The sequence below is a fragment of the Rhinopithecus roxellana genome, chromosome 17 (genome assembly GCF_007565055.1).
Source record: "Rhinopithecus roxellana isolate Shanxi Qingling chromosome 17, ASM756505v1, whole genome shotgun sequence".
Lineage (NCBI taxonomy): Eukaryota > Metazoa > Chordata > Mammalia > Primates > Cercopithecidae > Rhinopithecus > Rhinopithecus roxellana.
Window position 1 is genome coordinate 24,014,564 of NC_044565.1, and position 18,072 is coordinate 24,032,635.

Sequence of the window (18,072 nt, forward strand, 5' to 3'; positions counted from 1 at the left end):
ACTACAATAGGATATTGTTACAAAGGTGCTGCCTAGGATTAAGAAAATTAGTAGTATTATGTGTTTTCTGCATTAAAAGTCATGAAATGAACAGAAAGACAAAATTAACTACATAAAAGATATGAGCAAAGCCCCAGGATAAGATAGACTCTGTGTCCTGGTTTTTACTGGACTATGACCCTTTTTGTTTTTTGAGACGGAGTCTCACTCTGTCACCCAGACTAGAGTGCAGTGGCACAATCTCAGCTCACTGCAACCTCCGCCTCCCGGGTTCAAGCAATTCTCCTGCCTCAGCCTCCTGAGCAGCTGGGACTACAGGCGTGTGCCACCAAGCCCAGCTAATTTTTTTTTTTTTTTTTTTTTTTTTTAGTAGAGCCGGGGTTTCACTGCATTAGTCAGGCTGGTCTCAATCTCCTGACCTCGTGATCTGCCTGCCTCGGCCTCCCAAAGTGCTGGGATTACAGGTGTGAGACATTGCGCCCGGCCTAGACTACAACTTTTCATAGAGGACTCTGCAAATATGACAACATCCACAGCACTTAGTTGGTGGTGGCAAAGTCCACAGTTTACAAAAATTCAACTACTATTAGAATAACCACACATTCTCAATCAAATTTCCCATCAACGAGGCTTCAACAACCTAACTGTGATGCTGGCAGTTCTTGTGCCCTCCTGATGCCTTATAATTCCTGGTTCCAGGGGGCTAAGCCTCAATGGACTGGCCTGGAAGGGCAATGTCAGCAGACTCACCAGGTTGTCCAGCATCCTCATGAGGGCCTCAAACTCGTGCTCCCCCAGCCGGCTCTTCTGCATAGGCCCAAAGGTGCTCCCGGCCCACTGCACAGAGCCCACCTCATGGGGCCGGTGCTTCTCCTGCTCCAGGAGGATGAGGTTCTCCACTCCCCCGGCACTGGACAGAGCCGACACCTGTAGCAAAGAGCAGAGAGCCCTCAGCCCATGTGCACACGAGTACCCTGCACTTATGTATGCTCCTATATGTAATGAGAGAGTGGGGAGTCACAGAGGAGAACTTAGAGGCCAAACTGAGAAAGAGCCACCCACCCTTGATAGGCATGCACCCATTTCCAAGAAAAGAGCTATTAATTTCCTGATGCCAGTTCTTAGAGATTATAAAGAAGGAAATAGCAAGCGTTAAACCTTAAGACTCAAACAAAACAGAGGACTGAAAGTTACCTGGGATACAGATTAACCTAGAATTGTGATTATATCTAGGGAGGGAGGGAAGATGAGACTGGAAAGGACTTCAAAGGGGACTTCAGTTCTTGTTAGTAATATTTTGTTTCTTCAAGATTTGAAGCCAGAGGTTATGAATATGTTTGATCTGAGTGGTAAGTATGGGTGTCTATTATGTTAGTCTCTGCATTTTTCTGTATGTTTGAAATATCTCAGATGTTTTTTATTTTTATTTTGAGACAGGGTCTCTGTTGCCCAGGCTGGAGGGCAGTGTCACAATCTCAGCTCAATGCAGCCTTAACCTCCCAGGCTTAAGCTATCCTCTCACCTCAGCCTCCTGAGTAGCTGGGACTACAGATGTGCACCATCACACCCAGCTAATTTTTGTATTTTTAGTAGAGATGGGGTCTTGCCCTGTTGCCCAGGCTGGTCTCGAACCCCTGGGCTCAAGCAATACACCTGCCTTGGCCCCCCAATGTGCTGGGATTACAGCCATGAACCACCATGGCTGACCTCTCCTATATTTTTTTAACAGTCACTTGAAAGAAATAGGCTGGCTCCCAAGCCAATGAAATTTATTTGTAACCTCATGGGATGAATTCACAGGTCCAAAGGAAGAATACATTCTCCACAATGGGGTTAGTCAGTCAAGGAAGCCCAGAAAAGAGAGACAGATAAAATGCCTACAGCCAAGCACTGTGCAGGGGTGAGAGTTCTCACTCATGGACTTAGATTGTCTGTCCATTGTCAAGGCTACATGGGGAGGGCAATGCAAGTGGTTGTAGGCAATGGACTCTGAGTATTAGGATAAGAGGTGTGTGTATACAGTAGGCAATTTTAGAATGATCCTAAAAAACACTCATTAATCTAACAAATCCTCTTATTTTTTTAATTCCATGCTCATCTAATGGTACATTCTATTTACCCTCATGTATCTACCACTCAGATATAATTGGTTAGGGTTTGGCTTCCTGGATGATAAATCCAGCCACATAAAGGGACAATGGCTTGTGAATATTCCAGGTGGTGAGCCAGGTGTTTTGCACTGCACATTATTATGTTAGCATTCCGAATAAAATATGATATCCCATGTTAGCCTGCTTGTTATGGGAAACTGCTTTAATTACATAAACTTTCAGTACTTTTATGACAGTTGCTTTTTACTGGAAATGAAAAAATCCAGTTTAACCTGCTGACAAATACAGGTCTACGAACCCAAGAGGATCAGGGACAGACCTTAAAGTGTGTTAAATTCATCATTTAACAAATGCCTCTGTGATAATTCTCTGAGGTCAGCCAGGCAGCCCTCCCAGGTGACCCCTGTCACCCTGTGAAGAGAAGGAAGCAGGAATATTATCTAAGCCCTTCTCATCCAAGCCATGCGTCTAGCGGAGGACAGACAGACCTCTCCCACTGCCCCTCACAGCCCTGGTGAGGCAGCGCTTCTCCAGGTAATGTTTAAGGGCACAGATCTAGGCACCAGGCTGCCTGGGTTTGAATCCTGGCTCTGCCACTTACCAACTATGTGACTTTTAGCAGCTATTTACCATCTGTGTGCCTCAGTTTCCTCTAAAATGAAAATAGCAGTACCTACCTTGTGAGAAGTCTTTAAGGTAATAGATCTAAAGCACTTAGTGTAGCACCTGGGACATATGGGGTGCCGTATATATGTTCTGATGAATGAATTTTGAGAAGCGTTATTCCCTGGGGACCCATACTTAACGGAGAAGAAGAGAGGGAGAGACTGCCCACAACCTTGTAAGAGCTGCCTCTTCCCACCTCCCTCTTCCTCCCCCGGTTTCCATGGTGATGGGTAGCAGATGGAGAAGAACTGCCTGAGCTTCTTCCCATCTGCCTGTCGGCAGAGCAGGGAGCTGCCTCTCTCAGTGGGGGATGACCCAGTTTCCTGGAACCCCAAATTGATGGGGAGCAGAGAGAACACCATCCCCAGGAGAAATAAATAGGCTCTCAGCCTTGAACTCCTAACATGACCATAGCCACATTCGCTTGTTTGCCAAGGTCACCAAGGGAGAAAACTTGGCCCACAATGGAAACAGAGCTTCAGTGCTGGCCGCTTCACCCAAAAATGACCTGGCCAGGGTTGTGCTCCCAGTGGCACCTGCAGTCACTGTTACCCAGGGTCTTCATGCCCTGATCCGCCCACGCCTCCTCTAGGTTTTCCTGCTTTTTTCTTCCACATCTTCCAGCTCTATTCCCACCTCTAGAAGCCTCTCTGCTCTACCAGCTGGGGGGGGGGGGGGCGGGAAGGTCACTGGAGCTTTCCCGGGGTTATCTGTCTGCATTGCCTGAGGTCCTATAACAAGGTCTCAGCAAACCAGTCCTAAAAAGAAAGTGACAGCAACTGGGGGAGTGGGGCTGTCAGGTGCAGCTGGGGGGGAAAAAAAGGTCACTGGAGCTTTCCCGGGGTTATCTGTCTGCATTGCCTGAGGTCCTATAACAAGGTCTCAGCAAACCAGTCCTGCAAAGAAAGTGACAGCAACTGAGGAAGTGGGGCTGGCAGCTCTGCCCTTTACACTGTCCAGAAACTGTTTCTGGGGGCCTGCATCCTGGGAGAGGCGTACCTCACCATGTGGGGTGGTGCGACACGTGGGCATCCCTCTCCATTCATTTTTAGGGCTGAGCTGTCTTTGCAGAGATGACGTTTTTACAGGAGATATTTTCTTATTGAAGACTCTTCTCCAGAAGGAAGATAGGGAGCTCTTAAGAGTTCAGATGTGGGAAAGGGAGAGTAGCTTCCCTGTATCCCAGAGGCTCCACCAGATTCTTCCACCAGTCAGTGGTCAGAGCTCAGGGCCAGAATCTTTGGTTGGGCAGTAGGGGGGGTACCACATCACATCAGAAAGGCACCAGCTGGGTCTGTGTCCACCTGCTCCTGTTCTGACCACTGCCTCTAACACTTCCTCATCATTATCTTCACAGTTGTCCTCACCACATATCCTCTAAAAATGATTGAAAAGGTCCCACTGCAGAGCCTCTACCAGTGACGTTTCCAGGCAGATTTCAATCTCCCCAGAGTACCTCCAAGAGAAAGACCTCTTCTGCTGGGTGGTGCTCTGCCTAGGCCGGCCAGGAGAGGGCGGACGGGACACCAAGGGGCTGGGCAAAGAGCTGACTCATCCAGGAGCAACGGGCCTCTATATGTCAGTTGAGTCCTAAAAATATCATCAGCAACACCCCTCTTTGCGTCCTCACAGCGACCCACTGGGCCCCACGTCTACAGTTGAGGAGACAGAGGCTCAAGCAAGGCAAGTCTTCTACCCAAGGGCACACAGCCCAGAGTGGGGAGAATGGAGCCCGGTCAGCCTGGTCTGGTTAATAAGGTCTTTTCAGGGTTGTGCAAGGCCCGCTACCTGCTCCTTACCAACTTGCCACATTGAAAAGTGTGTGCTTGGCTTATCCAACACCACCTTGTTGTCTATACAACTATAGGTTTGTGACCGGGCGCAGTGGCTCACGCCTGTAATCCCAGCACTTTGGGAGGCCGAGGCGGGTGGATCACAAGGTCAGGAGATCAAGACCATCCTGGCTAACATGGTGAAACCCCGTCTCTACTAAAAATACAAAAAATTAGCCGGACCTGGTGGCGGGTGCCTGTAGTCCCAGCTACTAGGGAGGCTGAGGCAGAAGAACGGCGTGAACCTGGGAGGTAGAGCTTGCAGTGAGCCGAGATCACGCCACTGCACTCCAGCCTGGGCGACAGAGCGAGACTACGTCTCAAAAAAACAAAAACAAAAAAAACTACAGGTTTTTCTGTTTTCCTGCTGCTTCTCCACCAACTCCTCTAGGGGGTTCCCTGATCACTGACACTCCTGTCATCTCCATCCCTTCCCAGTTAGGGATTCCATGACAGCTTCCTGGACATCACTTGGGGTTGCCCTGGCTGTTAAGGCCGCCACATCAACACTCCAATTGGCCTGCTTTCCACTTCTCTTTTTGGACTTGACCATGTTCCTGGCCTTTGCGAACCAACCCCCTCCCCTCAAAAAAAAAAAAAAAAAAAAAAAAAAAACCTACATGTGTGTCCGTTGGGCATAGGTGCAAACAGGTATACCCCATGTAACATATGAGCACGGTAAAAAATTTCTATGCCTTATTACAGTTTCTCCCACTGTCCAGTTGATGAGCCCAGGCAGCTCCCCAGACTGGGCACTGACTCCCAAGAAGTGGGTATTTATTGGTTGTTGGACAATGCTGATACATTTTTCAAAGCCACAGAACTAATCCTAAGTGTGAAACTTCAGGATAAGCTGGTGCCCAGGCAGAGAAATAGGGCAAGGCCTTTAGAAGGCTGGGATCAAAAGACTCCCTGAATCACAGCCAACAGGGTCACCACATTTGCCCACAGGCCCCTGTCAGAGCTCAATCCTGGGCCCACTTCCCAGGAGAATGTGCTCACCTGTATCTCACATGCAGCCTGCAGGTGGAAGACCTTGTAAAATGCTTCCTCTACGGTGTCACCCAGAGCAACCACTCCATGGTTTCTTAGCACCAGGATCTGTAGAGGAATAAATAGTCAATTAAAACCTTAAGTCTTCTAAACTTTAGTTAAGAGGGAGAGGTTTTTCATTTTATTTAGATCAACTTCCACAACCAATCCCAGGGCCCCTTCTCCCAACTCCTTGTTTATGTTCTCTAATCAAATACCCGAAAGCTACCTGACATGGGATTTTAACTCAAAGCATCTACCCTAAGAAATTGAAAAGGCATTTTAAAACTGGGACTAAATAGCTTGATCAATTTCTTTAGGCAATGCCTGGGGTTTTAGGCATTTTAAAAATTGAAATTGAAAAGGCATTTTAAAACAGACTAAATAGCTTGGTCATTTCTTTAGGCAATGCTTGGGTTTTTAGGCCTTAGAAAGCTTAGAAGTTTGAAAAACTGGTGTGCGTATTAAAGTGAATAAAATTATTTGCTGTCCAATACAAAGTTCCCACCTCAAAAGCCATCTCTTGCTCCTGTGACTTAGTCGATGTGGGAGTCAAAGCCCCAGGGGGCGGTTCTCTGAGCGGTGGCCCTGCAGAAACAGGTGAGCCACATCATCGCTCTGGGCCTTAGGTTTCTGCACCATAAACTCAATGAGGCCCTGTCAGCTCTGAGAGCTCACAGCTCTAGAAAGAGGCCACAGTGACCTTCTAATCTAACTCATGGGTTTTACAGAGAAGAAAATAAAAGCCTGAAAAGACTAAAAGTCTCAGGCGGGTGTGGTGGGTCACACCTGTAATCCTAGCACTTTGGGAGTCTAAAGTGGGCGGATCACTTGAGGTCAGGAGTTCGAGACCAGCCTGGCCAACATGGTGAAACCCCATCTCTACTAAAAGTACAAAAATTTAAAAATTAGCTGGGTGTGATGATGCCTGCCTGTAGTCCCAGCTACTCGGGAGGGTGAGGTGGGAGGATCACTTGAACCTGGGAGGTAGAGGCTGCAGTGAGCCAAGATTGCACCATTTGCACCCTAGTCGGTGACAGAGCAAAACTCCATCTCAAGAAAAAAAAAAAAAAAAAAAACACACACACACACACAAAAACTAAAAGTCTCTTAGCTAATTAGGGGAAGCATCTGAACTAGAAGCCAGGGGTTCCCACTATTAGTGCAATGTTTTAGACTCAGTCAGGGAAAGGTGGGTAAAAGTCGGGGAACCCAAACTGAATTTGTACCAAGAGCACAACTCCCTAGAGTCCAACTGTATCTTCCCTGCCAGAAAATTTTCTTCATTGATTTTACTCTGAAGAACTCTCTGGAATGAGATGACACCAGCCTGGGAGCTGGGACACAGATCCATGTGTCAGATCTGTCTCCAGGCAGAGCCTGGGCTGAAGCCTCGTGGCTCTCAACATCACATCCTCTCTTGTTGAAAACAGCTGGTAGTTTTTCCTCTGAAGTGCCAGAGAAACAGAAAGAGATGATGACTGTGGCCCACAAAAAGTACTACAAACAATGAATACCCCATCTCTCAAATTCTTGTAGCACTTCGTAGATGTGAACATTTCATCCCTCTCCCCACACTCTAAATAACGCTCTGGAGGACATCAGAAGACAGAGGCAGGATACCTCACTGTGTTAGAGAAGACAGGGACTCGTGGGAAATGACTCGGGCAGTGCATTCCTTGCCAGGACAGTGGCAAAGCGCCCATCAACCCAGACTAGCTCCATGGTTGTGCCATACTGAGCTAACCACCCCCAATTATGTGCTGTTATAAAACTGGGCTCAAGAGTTCAGTCAAGCAACAATAAGATTCCATTTTTCTCTTGCAAGTTGGCAGAAAAATAAAGGCGACAACACTCAAGTTTGGGGAGACTGCAGGGAAGTGGCACTCTCATATCCTAGACACAGGGTGGGCCAGTGAACAAACCATGTGAGGCGATTTGGCGACATGAAGTGAGAGTTCTAGCCCGTGCAGCCCTACGAACTTGTCCTAAGAAACTCATCCTGAGCTCACACAAAGATTTAGCTGAGAGGATTTTCATCAATGTGTTGTTTTTATAAAGAAAAAACTCAGAAAGAAAAAAATCTTCTTTTTTTTTGAGACAGGGTCTAACTCTGTTGCCAAGGCTGGAGTATAGCAGTGTGATCACAGCTCACTGCAGCCTTCAGCTTCTGGGGTCAATCAATCCTCCCGCCTCAGCCTCCTAAGTACCTGGGACCACAGGTGCATACCACCAAGCCTCACTCATTTTTGTATTTTTTATTGAGACAGGGTTTGGCCATGTTGCCCAGGCTGGTCTTGAACTCCTGGGCTCAGGTGATCCACCTGCCTTGGCCTCCCAAAGTGTTGGGATTACAGGTGTGAGCCCTGCACCCAGCTGAAAAATACCATCTAATGTTCAACCACAGAAGAATATTCAGGTAAAGTATAGCACAACTATTCACATAATGTAGTCTGTGAGTAGTTGTACTATAATTTAATTAAATTTAATAATTTAAAATGGTGATAGATAAAATATTTAATAACATACACAGGTAATTACTATATATTGCTGAGGGAAAAACAACTCATTTTATGATCCTAGTTTTGCAAATATAAATTTGAATATATTTAGGGTGCACAGCAAAATCTCAGGGTAGTGGGATAGGGAGATCTTTCTCTTTTTTTTCTCCTCTCTTCCTCCCTTACTGTCCAACGAACACATGTCATTTTTGTGATGATGGCTTTTGATAATGCCACTCCAGATTATTGTCCCAGAAGAGCTAAGCTAACCTTGCAGGTGGGTCCAAGGCACTTCTGCAGGTTGATCCGATCGGCTTCCTGCTCCATTTCCCCATTGAAGTCGTAATAGGCCATGTCCCCCACCAGCAGGGCGTTGTGGGAGACAGGCAGGAGGCCCCACTTCATGGCCGACACCTTAGAGAGACAATGGCGTGGTTAGCACCTGCAGCCCTCCCAGCCCTTTCCTCAGAGCAGCACAGTCCAGCTCCACTCTGGGGGCTGGTGAGGGGTGAGGGTGGGGAGCAGGCACAAGAAAGCCCTGGGCTCCTCCACCACCTGGCTTGGGTGTGCTGTCACGTGGCTTGCTCTAGCGTCTTTCCATCACTGCTTTCACAGCAGCCACGTCAACATATCACCTTTTAGAATTGCTAGAAAGAATGCACTCCAGAGACCTATTGCTGCCCCTCCCACTCTCCCCGCCTCACACAGCTTTGCTTTTGTCATATAACTCTGGGAAGAGGCAGGCTGTGGTGGAGTTTGCACCAGCCTAGGGTAAGCAGAGTCCAGATCTCTTGGGGTAGGCTGGAGACCCTCAGCTTTGGTTTCAGTGCAGATAAGGTCATGACTTTTGACAAAGAGAGAGGCCCACTGAAAAGTCCCATGTTAAAAGGAATGAAATTATTAGCTACCCAATACAAAGGTCCCACCTCAAAAGCAATCTCTTGCCCCTGGGACTGGGATAATACAAGTGCTGGACCAGCACTTGTGTTATCCCAGGGTTGAAACACAGGTTGTAACCCATTGCCCCACCACTTATTAAAAGTGAGCTGCTCATGGTGGACAGAGTGTGCAATATTTTTTTTTTAAGCAAGGAGCATGGAGGGGTTTAGAAGAACCCTTGCCCTCCTTCACTCATTCTGCCCTGACTTAGCCCTGAGCTCTGCAAAGATGCATACTTGGCACAAATACATCTTCACATCTTAGTCCAAATTCTGGAAGGTCTGAGTGTTCATAACCAGTGTACTTTGCTGAGAAAACAGGCTGATAACAAGTCAGCCTACTCTGTCCCTGTAGGTGTGTGGCCTAGGGGTCAGCAGGATAGGGTGGGGTTCGGGGGGGAGTGCCCAGAACTGGTTGTCTGCCGTCTTTCTAAGTAACATTGCAGTGCCTTAGGCACACATGTCCCCCCAGGGGGGGACAACCTGCTCCTTGAGGCTCTTCTTTCTATTCCCTCTCAGTTTTGTTTGCAATGTCCCCTACTCTCAGCCTACGCTATGGGAAAGTGGACACAGTCCAGGTTCCCACCAACTGGTTGTCCTCTGTCAATATATCTCCTCACCAGAGCCTGGCTTCGTGGGTGCAGGCCCCACCCCTTGGTCCAACAGGACTGACCTGAGTAGAAACTTAGAAGGCACTGTCCCCCGGGCAAGGGGTCCCAGCTTGTGTATGCAGCAGGGTGGGGGACACAATGGAACAGACATTCCACGTCTTCATGTTATGCTATGACTTTAGTAGTCAGAAAGGTGGAGAGGCTGGGCATTTCCACGTTGGGAGGTCTCTCGCTTCACCTTGGCCTGAGTTCTAGATCTTTCCAGACTGTTTAAAGTGACGAGATTGCTACAACCTCGGCTGCCTTATGTCTTTCCCTGGCTGGCTGAGAAGGAGCCCACTCACCGCTGCTGTGGCCGGTGTGTGCAGGTGGATGACGCAGCGCACATCGGGCCTAGCTGCATAGATGGCCGAGTGCAGACAGAAGCCCGTGGTGTCCACTGGGAAGCAGCTGCTGCCCTTCTCCACCACCTCTCCCAGAATGTTCACCTTGATCTGCGCCAGGGAAGAAGAGAGACTTATGGCAACAGGGTGGTGGAGGCCTCTCACTCCTCTCCCAGCTGGTGGGCCCAGCATGTGCCACCCACCTATATTCACACATTCTAGACACTGTGAGCAATGATTGACTTGGTGTTGGAAGAAAACAAACCAGTTCCTGCCCTCAGTGAGTGCACAGTCTAACAGGAGCACAGACGATTATAATTCAGTAGGAGAAATGCGAGAGCACAGTTTCTCAGACTTGACTATGCATGAGAATCACCCGAAGCCCAATCAAATGGAGGTTCTGATTCAGAGGTTGGGGGGGGCCTGAGAGCCTGCATTTCTAACAAGTTCTCAAGTGATCCACAGACCACACATGTGGTAGCAAAGTGCTAGAAAAGAGTCATGCACAGAATTCTCTAGACAGAGACGGGGGAGTCTTTCATCCCAGCAGAAAAGGAGCATCTGAGAGGCCTTCCAGGGGGAGTAATGTCCACACTGAGCCCTTTCTCAATGAGGCGCAAAGAGGCTGCGGCTGCTTTACCAATGACAGCTCTAGCCTCACTCTGCGCCCCCACTCCCCTGCCTCCTGGATAAAAAGCAGTAAAATATTCAATCACAGAATTTCCCGTGTCCTGAAAGCCCACAATCCAAGGTAAACAGAACTCTCTCTCAAATCACCCAGCACAAATCCAAATCCTAAAGCCAGCCCCTCCCAGTGCACTCTCACTGAACACCTCCCCGGCTTCCCGGAGTGCAATCTCCCGGCAGGTGGGAGTTAACCTAACTTCACTGACTGCAGTTGTTCCCTGGACGTTAACAAGCCAGATGATAGTCTCTAAAACTCACCACAAATTTAGCCCTTAAAACTGAGGCACCCATGACATCCTGAATGTGGCACACAGAGCAGTTCCTCAAATTGCTCATCACTCCCACTCCAGAAAGCCCAGGCAGACAAGATGGGCATCAAAGCAGGGAGACCGACACTAATGTGGGCGGAGGGATGTGCTGCTGGCGTTTGCTTATATAGAAGCATCAGGAAGATGTTCAACAAACCTCCACTTACAATATCCTATTTTAAGTGAATTTCACAGACGTCAAGGCAGCGTGACCCCTAAAAGCTGCAGCAACTCTCCCACCTCAGGTACTTTAAACCTAAGTATGGAGTGCTGGCCTCCAGTTTCCCTCAGCCCAGCTCCCCCACTTCCTTGGACATGTGGCCTGTTTAGAATTCCCTCTCTCAGATGATCTCTCTCTGATCTCACATATTTTATATCTCATCATTGGATGTGTGATCTGTTGTCACTCAAGAACCTCCACAGCCTAATACAACAGCCACCCTCCCATATAGTGCCTTTGTACAAATGGGAAAGCAGGCACTCCTTCTTGAGGACAGCCCAGGGACATAGGGCTTGATGTGTGGGCATTGCCTTTGTGCAAATTCCAAACAGAAGCCCAATGCTAGGACACACTTAGTGAGAGGAATACAGGTTGGATTTCACTCTCTATTCTCCTCCTTATTAGCCAGGCTCCCTTGTGCAGTACACAAACTGTACAACCACACACAGCAGCCCTATGTCTACACACACTCCATAAACATCTCATGCCCATGATTCAAACCTGTATCTCTAGCCTGCATCTCTTCTGAACCTAGAATAACCAAATGCCAACTGACATCTCTTGAATGTCCCACCAGCTCCTCAAATTCAATCCCATACTCCCAACTCAACTGATCACCAGGCCTACTAAGCACAGAGGCCCGGAATTTCCTTCCCAGCTTGCTGTAATAACCCCACCTAGGTGTCAGTTGGCCTCCACACAGCTTTCTGAGTGATCTTTCTACAATAGAAACCTGCTTGCATTACTCCCCTGCTTGCACTTCGGTGGCTCTGCGTGTCCAGCAGAATAAAGCCAAAACACCGTAACAAGATCTTCCATGCCATTTATCACTTGGACCCTATCCCCTTCCAAGGTCACCTCTAGATACTGAACACTTGAGTCAGACTCGGCCACTCACCTGTCCTCCCAAATGCATGCACAGGGCTCTTGTATGCATCTGGGCTTGATGCATGCTGCACTCCTGCTGAGGACAGAGTCACCTCCGCCAAACCTCTCCTTGCCACCATGGTCTAAGTCTGCTTACCCCACTGGTTCATATCCCACTGACTCCACTCCTGCACCATGGTTTCAGCTAGAAGCCTCCTCCCTCATTCCCTCCTCCTCCTACAGCTCCTGGTGAGGTAGGGTGCCCCTTTCCAGGCTCCCCAAGCTTCCTTCACCTTTACTGGAACACTCTCTACCCTGAGCTTAAATAGCTGATTACCTCGCCTCTCTCCTCCAACCAGACCATGAACACCTTACAGACAGAGCCTGTGTCATCCTTGTCTCTGTGGTTCCAGCTCTGACTTGGCCATCACCTCCTTGGGTAGCCTTGTGCAAGGTGCTTCCCCTCCCTGGGCACCAGTTTCCTTTCCTGCCTCTCAAGTGGCCTTGGCCATGGTGGAAGTCCTGCCCTGCCTAGATATTCTATGACTTGCTGAGCCTGAACTTTTGACTGAGTAGCTGGACTCTACACCTAAGCATGTCTCAAGCCTGGCAGAGGCCCCCAAGGTGGTATCCTCCTCTCCGAGGTACATGGCACAGCAGCCGCAGCCCATGTATCTGAGAAGGATTGGGCCTTTTCTGCTTCTAAGACAGTCCTTTCTATGCTTTCCTCCTCCCATCCAGAAATATTTCCTGAACTACAGTAACTTTTGAAAGCCTCTACCTCATCTAAAAGGAGCAACACTGAAAGGGGACCCAGAAGCATCTCTAATGGTACCAGTGCTGGACAAATCTCGTGCTGCTTTGGTTCTTATTCTAATGTACCCCCTATCCAGAAAGGTCCCCTACTCCCAACCATCATGGTCTAATCCCAGGCGTAGCCATCCCATGAGTCTGCTGAGAGGATGCCAGGCCCATCTCTGCTCCCTCCTCCCTCTCTCTGCACTTGCCGCCTCCTCCTGGCAATTGGTCTCTTGGTCGCATCATGCTCTGGACACTTAGTTTGTTCCATGTATCTTCTCCGCCCTACCAGATTGTGAGCTCCACAGCGCAATAGTGACCAATTTGGAGACAACCTAACACTGTGGGAACAGAGAAAGTGCTGTCATTTCAATAAGGAGTGGGCAGTGATGCTGGACTGTACTCACCAGGCTGGACGCTGTGACTTCACTGCAAGAAACTCCCTTAGGGCTGATCAGGAAGTGGTCCTGCTCCTTGCTGACTCTCAACTGGAGGAAAGACACTCGTTCTCAGGAGGGAAAGAGGGAGAAGGGGCATTTCCAAGGACACTGTGCTTGAATCCCCTCTTCCCCTGAATCCACTGCACCCAAGTCTTCCTCTAATGAACTCTTATCTCTCCCCCCAGCCATGAGAGATAAAAAGGACTCAGCCTTTATTTGGAGCAGGGAAAGGGAGCTAGAAAAGGAAACTCACTATGATCAAGGGTAACTCTAGTATAGGATCCAGGAGTTCCTTCCCATCCAAAGAAGTGCCCGCTGGGCAGGCTGCCTTATCAATGACCACAGTGGTTAAAAACCTTGGCAGGGCTCAGTGCATTTTGACCAAAGGTCACCAGCAGTGCCATGGCCATGCCAAGGGTCAGGAGTTCTCCCTTTGAGTTTTGTGGGACCACACGCGGTGCCCCACCCAACTCCAGGGTGTTCTGCTCACCGTGACATAGGTGTCGCTCAGCTGGGCCCAGCCATAGAGGTCCAGGAGTCGGTAGACACTGCTGATCTTGCACCGCATGAGCCTCTCCCCTTTGGCCAGGTTCAGGGAGTCAGCCGTGTGGAGGTCATTAATGGGTGTCATCATGGAGACATCTGCAGGGACAGTGCAGTTCTCTCAGGGCCAGGGCCCATCTGCCCTCCCCTTCCTTGCTCCAGTGTTCTCCAAATTCTCACTGGCACTAAACCTGCACAGGAAACTTCCCCAGGCAGGGAATTAAACATTCTTTGACCCTTACCTGGGGAAGGAGTCCACAAATTGACATTTGTGCCCAATAAAGTCTGCTCATTCAGATAAGCTTTTGCTCAAAAATCATGGCAAATCTCAAGGACGCAGAATGAAGGATTCTGGGAATGCCAAGCTTACCATAAACTCTGAAGATGGGCACTGAATCAAAGCAAGAATAAATCTCTGAGTGGAAACAGGGGTATATTTCATCAGTTATTATTAATGAAGAAGTTACTGGTCATTAAACCAGCTATTACATTGTTTTTAACGACACCAGGTAATAACATTTTCTGTGATTTAGAAACAGGGAAAATAGAAAGCCAGATCAGGGCTGGGTGCGGCGACTCCCAGCATTTTGGGAGGTCAAGGCCAGCAGATCACAAGGTCAAGAGATCGAGACCATCCTGGCCAACACAGTCAAACCCCATCTCTACTAAAAATACAAAAATTAGCTAGGCGTGGTGGCACATGCCTGTAATCCCAGCTACTCAGGAGGCTGAGGCAGGAGAATCGCTTGAACCTGGGAGGTGGAAGTTGCAGTGCACCACTGCACACCAGCCTGGGGACAGAGTGAGACTCCATCTCAAAAAAAAAAAAAAAAGAAAGCCAGATCAGCCTGGAAGTAACTTCCTCAAGTTTTTCTAACAAGTCATAAACTTCTGGAAGTGAGCGCAGCTGTGGCTGGCTGAAAGGCTGGCTCAGGCAGGGTACCTAGGCTCCTCTCTGGGCATGCAGTCCCTTAGCTATACTGTGGTTCTTGCTGGGAATTTGGGGGGATGTGGAAGGGATTTGGAAATGGGCCTAGAGGGTTTGATAGTCTTGTCCTCAGGGCATGCAAGGGTCTAGGAGATGACATCCAGTCTATCCCGTTAACTATGGTGACCACTGCCTACATGTCTCAGGAAGGGAGCAGAGGGCCTCTGAACTCCAGCGCCTGAATCAGCGTCTAGGAACCAATAAGAGAATCAATAGGAAAGGTTCTGGCTTAAAATGGTTTCTGGCTGGGAGCCTCCTGATGCTGCCTCTCCCAGCTCCCACCAAAGATTTTAATGGATCAGGATGCTCTTTGGAAGCTTTTACCACCTCTGTGAACCTTGCGGCGGTACAATGTATGTCCTGCATCAAGTGTGCCATTAGTGGAAGTGATGACGTGGTCTACAAAAGTGAGGGTGGACTGGGTGCTGGGCCAACATCCAGCGAGCAGAGCAGGCCTTGAATCATCCATGTCAGGAAACGCACACAAGGGCCTGTGCCAACCAGAGGTGATACACCTCCAGGGCAGGTGCCCTGCAAACACAGATAGCGGGGACAGCAGTGGTCCAAAAGCCTAGTTAACTGCCAAGGACAACAACAAACTTCCAAAGTTAAGGATTTCTAATTCAAATTGACCAGTCTGGGATTGCCTCCTGCCCTCTGTGGGTTCCCCAGACAAGAAATTACCTCTCTGCTTCATGCCTAGCAGCAAGGGCATGTCAAAAGCACAGGGCCCCAGGCAAAGGCGGGCAGGTGGGGCTGATGTTGGGAGGTCTATACAGTCTATACCACAGTTCTTTGAATACTTCTCCCACAAATAACCATGGGGCCCCAGTGATGGCCAGGGGGCCAGAATAGGTCTGAAAACACTCACCCCATCACATCCTCTGTGTCTGTATCAAAGGAAGTCTCCCTCCCCAACCCCTTGGAGGTTCAACTAAGAGGATTACCTCACCCACAGGTACAAGGGGCAGAAGAAGACGAGAACAGAAGGGCTCAAAAGGAGCTCCCGATCCCCTGCCCCGTGTCTCAAGAGAAGGGGGATGAAGAGAGGTTGATTAATGAGTACAAAACACACACACAGACTGAAGAAATTCTGGAATTTGAAAGTACAATGAGGCGACTATAGTTAACAAGAATTCGTAGTGCATTTCCAAACAGCTAGAAGAAAAGATGTGGGATGTTCTCAGATAAAGAAATAAGTGTTTGAGGTGATGGTTATTCCAATCACCCTGATTTGATCATTACATTATATTTATATATAAAAAGTCACATGTACCCCATAAATATGTACAACTGTTATGTATCCATTTTAAACATAAGATAATATTACAACAAGTTTTTAAAAGCTTATTCTAACTGGCCTCACGAAAGTTAGGATGGCCAAACGTCACATTTATAAATCAGATCTAACTGAGCCATTAAGTCAAAGTAACTAAGAAAACACAGAAAAAGATGAAAACTCACCACGGTCCCTGAAAGCTAAGACTTAAGGGCACACTGATGTGCAAAACCCCAATTTCTAAGGCAAATGGAGCTAGACAGATAACAACCTATCTGGGCTTGAACTCGTGATACTTGAAACTTCCCCTCTCCACATCCCAGACTCAGATATCCCGGATGTGTACTAAGCAGATTTCCGGGCATCCATCTGTCTTCCTGACAGATGCTGATTGGTGAGGCAATGGGAATGCTGGTCAGCCCTATTCCTTTCTCAGGAGGAAGAGTATAAGGACAGACATGGAAAGGATGGTAGAGAATATGACAGATTTGGGAGACAAAAACCAAAGAGCAAGGCTATAGATAAGCAGTATGAATATAGTAGAAGAAACATTTTCTAAACTGGAAAAAAAAAAAAAAAAAAAAAAAAAAAAAAGACCTGTGCATGCAAGTACTCACTGATTATGGGAAAAGTTCATATAAAGAAAAAAACCTACAATTATATGGTTCCTGGTAACATTTCTGAAATACAGGAATAAGGGGAAAATACCCATAAGCATCTAGAAAAAAAAATGTTTGGCTACCTAAAAAGGAACCAAAAAAATTGGCTATCTGATTTCTCTGTTATAGCCACAGAATGTCAGATGGCAATGCTATAGGAAGTTTACAAAAAATAAAAACAGGCCAGGCACAGTGGCTCACAATTGTAATCCCAGCACTCTGGGAAGCTAATGCAGAAAAACTGCCTGAGCCTAGGAGTTTGAGACCAGTCTGGGCAACACAGTGAGACCTCGTCTCTATAAAAAATTTAAAAATTGCCCAGGCGTAGTGGCACATGCCTGTAGTCCCAGCTACTTGGGAGGCTGAGTTAGGAAGATCATTGAGCCCAGGAGGTTGAGGCTGCAGTGAGCTGTGTTTGCACCATTGCTGTCCAGCCTAGGAGACAGAGCAAGACCCTGTCTCAAAAACAAAACAAACAAACAAAAAAACCCCACCAAAATAAAGTGGCCCAAAAGAGGTAAAAATAAAAGGAAGTTCAAAAGTACACCAGGCAAATATAAACAAAAACTAAGCAGAGGTCATCACATTATTATCAAAATAGAAGTTGGGCAAAACAATATTCTCTTATACAAAGAAGCTATTTTGTAGGTCATTTTATATGAATTAAACGTACAATCAATAGTGAAGCTATAACTATCAGTCATGCTTATGCTGTGAATATTTCAAGATAGAGAAAGCAAAAACTATCACAAATACCCAGAGAATGAATAGAAATCAAATATAATGGGAGAAAATTTTTGACAAAATCAAATTAAAACAAAAATATAGATTAAATACCATGCTACAGAGATGGTGTATACCCATTATCATTCTAAAATGATATTATTAGGCCACAAAGAATATCTCAATAAATCTCCAACACAGAAATTAAATAGGCTACATTTTCTAAACATAATGCAATAAAATCCGATGCTATTAGCAAACCTGTAAAAGACTAAGCATTCGACCACTTGGAAATGAGAAAACACTCCCAGATAGCTCTTAGAAGAAAAATAAAGTCCAAACAGCAACTGCAAGCTATTTAGAAATTAACAATAAAAGAAACACTATGTGTCACATTCCTGAGATAAGGCCAAACACATACTCATAGAAAAAAATGTATAGCCTTAAATGTCTTTATTATTGAATTAATTTTTTAAAAAATCAATC

General features: G+C 47.3%; 1 protein-coding gene across 2 annotated transcripts in view; it reads right to left on the reverse strand.

The window, feature by feature from the left end:
• ADD2 (adducin 2) overlaps positions 1–18,072 on the reverse strand; it is a 112,016-nt gene that overhangs the window by 27,180 nt on the left and 66,764 nt on the right. For both annotated transcript variants that reach the window (XM_010361907.2, XM_030921589.1), the window contains 6 exons: positions 13,885–14,036; positions 13,362–13,442; positions 10,036–10,185; positions 8,413–8,556; positions 5,612–5,710; positions 751–927 (listed from right to left, as the gene is read on the reverse strand). In XM_010361907.2, coding sequence (XP_010360209.1) covers positions 751–927; positions 5,612–5,710; positions 8,413–8,556; positions 10,036–10,185; positions 13,362–13,442; positions 13,885–14,036 — 803 coding nt within the window. The remainder of the gene's footprint in view (positions 1–750; positions 928–5,611; positions 5,711–8,412; positions 8,557–10,035; positions 10,186–13,361; positions 13,443–13,884; positions 14,037–18,072) is intronic.